Source organism: Lates calcarifer, unplaced genomic scaffold, assembly GCF_001640805.2.
Source record: "Lates calcarifer isolate ASB-BC8 unplaced genomic scaffold, TLL_Latcal_v3 _unitig_5257_quiver_3172, whole genome shotgun sequence".
NCBI classification, from domain to species: Eukaryota; Metazoa; Chordata; class Actinopteri; family Centropomidae; genus Lates; species Lates calcarifer.
The window spans coordinates 280-10,796 of record NW_026117403.1 but is presented as its reverse complement, the minus strand read 5'-3'; the positions used below and the strand labels follow the sequence as shown (position 1 = coordinate 10,796).

The window sequence follows — 10,517 nt, the reverse complement described above, 5'->3', positions numbered from 1 at the left end:
TCAATACAAAACCAAAAACTACCAAAGTCTTGCAGTTAAAACCTTGCTGCTGTTGTGAGAAACCATCTCATAAAATGCAACAAGCCTTGTCTTCTGTGGATTTCTTCACATGATCCTGTATCCAGTCATTTATCTCTCTTCATGTACTTTGTTCAGTTCATCAATGTCTTTGTTTTGTGTGAAAGGTTTGTGCATAAGGTCATACATTTCTTCTTCTTTTTTTTCTTCAGTCTATTAAAGTCTCTCTGATATGCGTTGTTCATGCACAGGCGTTTAATCATAAAGTCTTTGTTTTGTTGTTGCTTTTGCTTCATCTCCTCCATTTCCTTTTCATGGCTTTTCCACCAGAGCAGCAAAGTCCGTGGTATAGTTTTTTGTCTGAACTCATTGAACTCTTCAGCTTGTTTTCTGGCCTCCTCTTCATTGTTCTTCTTCATAATCCTCCACTTTATTCTGAAAGTTTTCTTGTAATTCTTTCCATTCTTTTTCCTCCTGTTCTTTCTGAGTCGATCTTCTTCTTGTCTTCTGTGTTCGTATTCTCTCTTTCCTGCTCATATTCTTCTTGGAGCTTTTTCAGTCGTGCTTGCTCCTCCTCTTTTCTCTGTTGATCTTTCTTGACGTCGTTTATCCCACCATTCTTTTTGTTCATTCTCCCAAGCTTCTCGTTCTTTTTGTATTTCTTCTCTGTTGTGTATCAGCTTTTGGCCAGCAGTTGGTTTTTTTTCTGGTTGAAACTTGATTCCTCTCCAAATCCAATTTTTTTTGTTCCCACTGCTGTCGCTGACTTTCCTCCTGCCTTTTCTTCTCCCTTTGCTCCTGTTGCTCTTTTTTCATCCCTCCCTTTTCTTCCTCATCTGCTCTTTGCAAGATTTGTTCCCTCCTTTTCTTTAAGTGCCTTTGACTCTCTCTGCTCTTTCTTGTTCAATTTTTTTTCTCCTTCTCTCGCAGTTTTTCTTTATGTTGTCTTTTAAAGGTCCTGCTCCTGTCTCTGTATCTCCTCTTCCTTCTCCTTCAGTATCCTCTGCATTTCCTTTTGTATGGCTGCCTCAGCCTCTTGGAACATCTCTGAGGTGTAGTAGCTGCTGCCATTTTTCCTCACCATTGACTCCACCTTGGTCAGCAGCTGGCTGACTTGAGAGCGATTTTTCTGATCATTGTTATTGAAGACCTGGTATCGTCCTCCACATTCATTTATCAGCTTTTTGACAAAGTCCTCACTGTCTTCTTCAATGTAACTCTCAACTGTTTGATTTTTAAGATCATCTCCTCTGGTGAATATAACCATGAGGGGAAGTCTGCTGACTTCTTGCCAAAAAACCTCTTTATCAGATCCACAGTTTCTTTCTCCTGCTGTGTAAAGCGACCAATCTGCAGCACCAGTAAGAACACATGAGGACCAGGAGCCAACATGCTGACACATTTTACAAGCTCCTGTTTGACTTGATCATTGGACAGAGTTGTGTCAAACAAACCGGGGTGTCGACCACAACAACAGGCCTCCCCGTCAATCTCTCCCCTCTTTTTTCTTGCAAAGTCTGGTTACTGACTTTATGCTGACTTTAGAATGGAAAGCATTCCCTCCCCAAAATGGTGTTTCCAGTGGCACTCTTACCACTGCCAGTCTTCCCAACCAGCACCATCCCTGAAAGGGTCTGGGCTCTGCTCTTTAAGAAACTGCTTTTTCCTGACTCGGTTCACATCTTACAGCCTTATTCATCCGAGGCTTGGCAACCATTTCCTTTGTGAAACCTCTGCATCCCACAGCTCTCATTTTTTCCACAACATCCAACAACTCAGGGACCTGCTGCTTGTCCTTGATGTTGAAGACAAAATATCTACCACCACAGCTCTGACAGAGCTCTTGGATGTCTCTGTCTCTTTTAGAAAATTAACAACAGCTGGAGCTGTAGGATCTGACTCCACAGTGAACAGAATCATGGTGAAGTCATTGATTCGAGAGGTGAAGATTTTCTGGATGGTCTCTAATTCTTTCTTGTCTTCATCAGTGAGGGGATCCACAGGTAGGACCAGGGATGAAGGCATGGACACCCTCAGGATCACAGAGGTTGAGACACCCAAATGATTCCCTCATCACTGCCTCCTGACATTTTCCACACAAGGCAGGAAGCTCCAGTACAGAAACCTGACGTCCACACACATCTCCCTGATTTTTCACACACACTGCTGAGTTGCCTGATGGACCCTTTCTTTCTTCCCAGAATGGCAGTGGCTGCTGAAGACTTACCAACTCCAAAATCTTCCACACAACACTATGTTCAGAGGAGGGTTTTGGTTTTGCACATTCACGTGCTTCCACAGGATCAGCCCCTTCAGTATAGTTGAGATGTCCTCCCCTGTTGTCACTCACTATCTTCTCCATCTTGTTCATCAGTGCTTCAAGATCATGTGTGGAGAAAGTCTTTTTTATCAAAGTTAAATCTGTGCTGCCTTGTTTCACAGTCTCGGATGATTTGATTCACTGCTGAATTCTTTCCCTCGTTGTTGTGTGTTATGATGACCATTGAATATTTAAAAGCATCTTGACCAAACAAACTCAGGATGAACTTAAGTGTAAGTCTGTTCTCTTCAGTGAAATCAGAAGGTTTCACCAACAGCAGCAGAACATTTGGTCCAGGAGGACAACGAGCCACACATGTCTTTATCTCATGTCTCACTCTATCCACAGACAGACTGAAGACATCTGGGGTTTTCACTACTGTTAGAGGCATTCTCCTCCCTCTCCATGGGCAATAGACTTCATGGACATTTTTTTTTAGAGTAGAGGTATCTAATTTCCCTATGATGAAGTTAGTTAGAGTTGTCTTCTCATTTTGACTTTTCCAAACATCACAATCCTGAGTTCAGATGCTGTAGAAAACACAAGCACCATCAAGAAAGATATTGATATAAGATATAAGCTATAAAATCATCATTGCAGGATGGATGACTCCCCAAAAGTAAAGGCAAAACCCCCAGACCCCAAATCGAGCCCTTTGTAGTGTTTACTGCTGGGCTGCTTTTCATTTGAATGCTTGCCTACCAAACTTACCTCGTGGTCCTGCCATTTTTTCACTTTGGTGGAAACTTCTCCGAATATAGCCTTAGACTGTTGGGTTGGAGGAAAAACAACGCACAGTGTTAACACAAAAACACAGAAAGGTGCTTAGAGAGTTAGCATATTTTTTTCCAATGCCATTTATTCTGGATAACCCAAACATTGCTGCAGACAATTTCCAGCATTAACAGCTGCATGAAGTCTGACCTTTGAGACCCACTCTGTAATTGGATAAGTACCCACTATATTTAGTTGAGTATTTTGATTTGAGAATCCTTTGTAAGTGTGAGTATTCCTTAGTATTTTCTTTTCTTCAGTTCAATTTCCTATAAACTTTCAAAGGACCACATTTCTCTGGACGATCAGCTAAGAGTATAGTACTCACAACTTTTACCGAACACACCGCAACTTTGGCATAATATAGATAACTGTCAAGCTGATCGGCCATTTACAGACTGAAAAAGGTGCCTTATTTAAACACATCTCCAAAGTTCAGACACTGGGAAGACAGAATTTGTTTTCTAATCCCTTCTAGGTTACAAAGCTGTTATTGAATGATAAAACCCCAGAAGCCAGAATAACATTTTGGATCCATTCCAGCCATATAAATATTGCTTGTTTCTACTAAGCTTAGATTTATTCCATATTATTGTAATGCTCACAAATGGGTTAAACAGATAAATCAAGACGTTTTCTCCAAGAACAATTAAGTTCATGAAATCACCTGATATTGATAATGACACATTAGTTCCCAAAAATGAGCAAATATACCTCTCTCTATATCTATATATTATTACAAAGCAAACAATCTGATTAAACTTAGATTTAATATGACAGAAATAACATTTGATGAAAGTAATTTACTAATATGAAAATATTTGTTGCCTGGCTGGACCAGAGGAGGGTATGACATTGTATCAGGGCCATTGTAAGTAATATCATGAGGATAAAGTCAGAAATTCAGAGATTAAAATTGTAATTCACAAAAAAAAAAAAAAAAACTTGTGGGATTTTTGTTAAGTAACCACATCACTTCACTTTGAAAGGCTGGGACAACATCATCAGATTTTTGACTTAAATTTTTTTTTTATCTGTTTTGCGTTTAGCAGGTAGTGTGCAGTCAGTGTCTGTGTGAACTTATAAAGTGGGAGTGGCTGTCCATGTTTTTTGCATGTATGGGCATGTCTAGGCTGTTTTTGATTGAGATCTTTCTTGCTGTTGACCTTGTTGCACCTGCTTCCTGGAACAGTAAATGTGATGCTACCACTCAACTATGTTGCTGGGTGAATGTAACTATAGTTTTACTGTTTGTGCCTGACTCACTAGGTACGAATTATCATTTAATAGACTGTTTTTTATCATGACTTAGCAAGAGATACTAGGTAAGAAGTGTTATAGAGGATATATTTATTTTATCTGTCATATTATTATACAGTTGCTCAAAGTAATACAGTAAAACTAAATATACTAATATGTAAACATATCTGGACTATAACCTTTCACACAAACTTTAACAGAAACTGTCATTCAAGGACTTTATAATACAAATATCTGGATTTAATTCCCAGATGTCAGGCCAACACATCAAAATAAAATGAAATCTTTTGTACACTGCCAGCTAACATTTGTTCTGTGTCACCTTTACACACTTTTATTACATTATGATTTTTTTTTAATTGTAGTTTTGGTTCAGTTTTGTCTTAACATATAATGTGTAGTCCACTTACTTTTAACAGCTACAAACTGTGATTCTAGTCCATCTCTTGTCCACCAGGCACGTCTGAACATCACAAATGAGGATTATCAATTAACAATTATTAAAAGTTCAATAATAAATACATTAATCCTGTGTATTTTTATACACTTGTTTAATGCCCTTTGTACTCACCAGGTCAAATTCCCATGGTGTCACTCCTCCTTAAAGCTCATGTGTGAAAGTACATGCTTGCTTGGAAATCAGTTCACCTGTGACAGCCTTTCTGTCAGATTAAGGAGGCAGGGCTCGCTACCAGTTTGACAACAATGAACCTGTCTGAGTTGACTGACAGACTCATAACTTAAGAATCTTTAGGCTGAGATTGTAGAAGTTACTCTTATAGAAAGCAGGCTACACCAGTCTGTTACCTGGCAGAGAGTCAATATACTGGGGCAGTTATGGTAAGTGTGAACAATAAAACAGAACAAGGTGTTGTGGTTTTGATATTCAAAAGGAACTCTGACCCACTTACAATTAATACACAATAATAGTAATACATTTTATTTAGAAGAGCCTTTCTGGCCACTCAAGGACAATGTACAATTAAAGCTGCGAGCAGCGTTGAACGGGCCCTCGCACCCGGCGCCCGTCGGGGGAGCGGCGACCGCGGGACCCCGGCAACCGCGGGGTCAACGCAGGTCGCAGGGCACACGCTGGCGTAACAGTTCACACTTCCGAGATGTAAAAATTTAAAATAAAAGCTTTTACGCTAATTATTTTCTGTGATAATATTTTTCAGAGCTCATCATCTGTGACAGCTCTTGGCTCTCTTGACTGTAACCTCCCTGTGGCAGCTTCTCACAGACTCAATCAACTCCTCTTCCCCTCCCCCCTCAAACACAAACACAAACACACACACACACACACACACACACACACACACAGATACCCCCTCCCAAAAGGAGATAAAACTCAGTTTTAACTTGAGTTTAAAAGCTTTGAGCTTTGAGCAAAAGCATTTTTTTAAGTTCTGTTATTGGGTGCATATATAAATCATTTATGCTTAAACAAGGCTTATAATGAAGTTATTTGAACAGTGAATATCTCATCTGCCTAAAGTCAGGGCGAAGCCACTAACCAGCTGTAGGGATGGGTATCATTAGGATTTTATCTTTATCCATACAGACCCCTATCAGTCCAGCTCAGACTGTTACTGGTTTAAGAGAGTGAAGTTTATAGCAATTTGCAAAATTTGGAGATTAGTGACAAACTAACCAGTTAGACTATATACAGACAAGCTTTCATTTTAGCTGTTAGTAACAGTTTGCCATGAGCTTAACCAGCGTGCTGTGCTTCCTGTTAAACATGTTATGAGACTGTGGACAAGGCTGAAAATATTACTTTACTAACTACTTGCCGAACAGGCGCTTTGACAAAGAAAAGGTAAAGGCCAGCAGCTTTTACTTTTCAATGCACTTGTCGTCAACTTGAGTGGCTTATATTCAGCTGGTTCACCTCGACGCCCGTGGACCTAGTGCACTTTTCCTGTCGCCGTACACTGAGTAACACGAAAAAATCAGCTGACCCCGTGTGAAATTTCCTAACTGATCAAAACCAAACTGTAAAGACAGCATCAATCCACGCTCAGCTTTGGTCAAGGGGAGACATATGGGAGAAGATGAGTAGAGAGATGGAAAGAAACAGAAAGGGTGATGGAGAAAGATTACATGAATTCAAAATAACCTACAATTCCTTAAAATTAATTTGAAGCCAGTTTAATTTTTTGAGCCAGCTTTGACATCTGCAGATATGAGTTTCTGAAGAGGGGCCTGCTGAGGTTAGATGTGCTGAATAATATCCATTTTCATATCAGAAAAAACACTGCATTAAACATTGTCTTAGCTCACTGAGCTGAGGTCAACAGGTAATATAACCAACCTGTGAGGTGGCTCACCCCCGTAAGATAAACACATAAATGATCCCTGATAGAACCGATAATTAAAGGCACATCAGTGACAGGGAATGCTATTAAAACTAAACTATAAACTGGTGACATTAACTGCAAAAGAAGATTTTTATTGATACATTTCAGGTAGAATTTAGTTTTCAATAAGGAAAATGCTGTAAGAAACCTGAATTTGTTGCAACAAATTTAAAATAAAAGCTTTTATGCTAATTATTTTCTGTGATAATATTTTTCAGAACTCATCATCTGTGACAGCTCATGGCTCTCTTGACTGTAACCTCCCTGTGGCAGCTTCTCACAGACTCAATCAACTCCTCTTCCCCTCCCCCCTCAAACACACACACACAGACACACACACACAGAGACCCCCTTCCAAAAACCCATCAAAGAGTAATACAATGGCTCCATCTGTAGGATAAAGTAGAGAGTCGCAACAGGAAGTTACCCCAAAATCTGAGGTTTCAAACAGGAAGTTGGGTTTCCGAACTTTGACGGGCCAGAACCGGCACACGCTTCGACCCAAACTCACAATTTTCGGAGCCAGTCTTCCAAAAATTGTCAAGGAGGGGCTGACAACATTTGAAGTCAATCTGGTCACCCGTCTAGAAACTGGACATCACACTATAAAATATGTCATTTCCTGCTATAAATAGGTGGCGCTACAACAATTGTATGAATATTGACATATGGATGTGTGCAGATAGGTACCATTAACAATCCTGTAAAGTTTGATGCAGTTTGGACAAAGTATGGCCGAAATATAGCAAAAATAAAGCAACTTCCTGTTTCGTGGCGAGTAATCGAACTTTGAGGGGCCATAACTTCCACGCCCTTCAACAAAAACTCAAAATCTGCCGCAATTTAACATCGTCTATGTCTTAAGAACATACTATTAAGTTTTGAAGTCAATGGATAATGCGTCTAGGACTAGTTCGCGTTCAAGCGACCCTGGAAATGGCCAAAAACACACAATTTTTTCACCTTCCGGTCAAAATAAAAATACTTTCTGTTGGGTTTAGAATATGGCTCCAAGAGACTTTTTGGTGCGTCATGGATGTTACATATGTGTGCAGATTTTCAGATTTTTAGGCGCAACGGGCTTGAGGGGCTGTTCCGTTTAAAAATGTAGGTGGCGCTACCGAGGGCATTTTACCACACCCATGCTCAAGACCCCTAATTATTAAATTTTTCGCCGTGCCTGACGCGTCTGCAAATTTTGGTAAGTTTTCACGGCATGTTAAGGCCCTCAAAAAGCCGATCTAAGAGGCGGAAAAGAAGAAAAAAAAAATAATAATAATAATAATAATTAAAGCTGCGAGCAGCGTTGAACGGGCCCTCGCACCCGGCGCCCGTCGGGGGAGCGGCGACCGCGGGACCCGGCAACCGCGGGGTCAACGCAGGTCGCAGGGCACACGCTGGCGTAACAGTTTCACACTTCCGAGATGTAAAAATTTTAAATAAAAGCTTTTACGCTAATTATTTTCTGTGATAATATTTTTCAGAGCTCATCATCTGTGACAGCTCTTGGCTCTCTTGACTGTAACCTCCCTGTGGCAGCTTCTCACAGACTCAATCAACTCCTCTTCCCCTCCCCCTCAACACAAACACAAACACACACACACACACACACACACACACACACACACAGATACCCCCTCCCAAAAGGAGATAAAACTCAGTTTTAACTTGAGTTTAAAAGCTTTGAGCTTTGAGCAAAAGCATTTTTTTAAGTTCTGTTATTGGGTGCATATATAAATCATTTATGCTTAAACAAGGCTTATAATGAAGTTATTTGAACAGTGAATATCTCATCTGCCTAAAGTCAGGGCGAAGCCACTAACCAGCTGTAGGGATGGGTATCATTAGGATTTTATCTTTATCCATACAGACCCCTATCAGTCCAGCTCAGACTGTTACTGGTTTAAGAGAGTGAAGTTTATAGCAATTTGCAAAATTTGGAGATTAGTGACAAACTAACCAGTTAGACTACATACAGACAAGCTTTCATTTTAGCTGTTAAGTAACAGTTTGCCATGAGCTTAACCAGCGTGCTGTGCTTCCTGTTAAACATGTTATGAGACTGTGGACAAGGCTGAAAATATTACTTTACTAACTACTTGGCCGAACAGGCGCTTTGACAAAGAAAAGGTAAAGGCCAGCAGCTTTTACTTTTCAATGCACTTGTCGTCAACGTTGAGTGGCCTTATATTCAGCTGGTTCACCTCGACGCCCGTGGACCTAGTGCACTTTTCCTGTCGCCGTACACTGGAGTAACACGAAAAATCAGCTGACCCCGTGTGAAATTTCCTAACTGATCAAACCAAACTGTAAAGACAGCATCAATCCACGCTCAGCTTTGGTCAAGGGGAGACATATGGGAGAAGATGAGTAGAGAGATGGAAAGAAACAGAAAGGGTGATGGAGAAAGATTACATGAATTCAAAATAACCTACAATTCCTTAAAATTAATTTGAAGCCAGTTTAATTTTTTGAGCCAGCTTTGACATCTGCAGATATGAGTTTCTGAAGAGGGGCCTGCTGAGGTTAGATGTGCTGAATAATATCCATTTTCATATCAGAAAAAACACTGCATTAAACATTGTCTTAGCTCACTGAGCTGAGGTCAACAGGTAATATAACAACCTGTGAGTGGCTCACCCCCGGTAGATAAACACATAAATGATCCCTGATACGACCGATAATTAAAGGCACATCCAGTGACAGGGAATGCTATTAAAACTAAACTATAAACTGGTGACATTAACTGCAAAGAAGATTTTTATTGATACATTTCAGGTAGAATTTAGTTTTCAATAAGGAAAATGCTGTAAGAAACCTGAATTTGTTGCAACAAATTTAAATAAAAGCTTTTATGCTAATTATTTTCTGTGATAATATTTTTCACGAACTCATCATCTGTGACAGCTCATGGCTCTCTTGACTGTAACCTCCCTGTGGCAGCTTCTCACAGACTCAATCAACTCCTCTTCCCCTCCCCCCTCAACACACACACACAGACACACACACACAGAGACCCCCTTCCAAAAACCCATCAAAGAGTAATACAATGGCTCCATCTGTAGGATAAAGTAGAGAGTCGCAACAGGAAGTTACCCCAAAATCTGAGGTTTCAAACAGGAAGTTGGGTTTCCGAACTTTGACGGGCCAGAACCGGCACACGCTTCGACCCAAACTCACAATTTTCGGAGCCAGTCTTCCAAAAATTGTCAAGGAGGGGCTGACAACATTTGAAGTGAATCTGGTCACCCGTCTAGAAACTGGACATCACACTATAAAATATGTCATTTCCTGCTATAAATAGGTGGCGCTACAACAATTGTATGAATATTGACATATGGATGTGTGCAGATAGGTACCATTAACAATCCTGTAAAGTTTGATGCAGTTTGGACAAAGTATGGCCGAAATATAGCAAAAATAAAGCAACTTCCTGTTTCGTGGCGAGTAATCGAACTTTGAGGGGCCATAACTTCCACGCCCTTCAACAAAAACTCAAAATCTGCCGCAATTTAACATCGTCTATGTCTTAAGAACATACTATTAAGTTTTGAAGTCAATCGGATAATGCGTCTAGGACTAGTTCGCGTTCAAGCGACCCCTGGAAATGGCCAAAAACACACAATTTTTTCACCTTCCGGTCAAAATAAAAATACTTTCTGTTGGGTTTAGAATATGGCTCCAAGAGACTTTTTGGTGCGTCATGGGATGTTACATATGTGTGCAGATTTTCAGATTTTTAGGCGCAACGGGCTTGAGGGGCTGTTCCGTTTAAAAATGTA

The 10,517-nt window shown here is 40.3% G+C and overlaps 1 protein-coding gene and 1 long non-coding RNA gene across 2 annotated transcripts; both read right to left on the bottom strand.

Annotated features, from left to right (window-relative positions):
* Positions 1 to 916: 916 nt before the first annotated feature.
* Positions 917 to 1,640, bottom strand: LOC108874217 (GTPase IMAP family member 4-like). The gene is given in 4 exon segments (XM_018662680.2): positions 917 to 1,285; positions 1,288 to 1,515; positions 1,517 to 1,576; positions 1,578 to 1,640. Coding segments are annotated over 4 exon segments (669 nt in total). The 3' UTR covers positions 917 to 967.
* Positions 1,641 to 2,813: 1,173 nt separating this feature from the next.
* LOC108874218 (uncharacterized) lies at positions 2,814 to 5,155 on the bottom strand. The gene is made up of 4 exons (XR_001959631.2): positions 4,944 to 5,155; positions 4,783 to 4,835; positions 3,050 to 3,106; positions 2,814 to 2,868 (listed from the first exon to the last, which is right to left on the bottom strand). It is a non-coding gene; the product is annotated as an uncharacterized LOC108874218 (long non-coding RNA).
* Between the last annotated feature and the right edge of the window lie 5,362 nt (positions 5,156 to 10,517).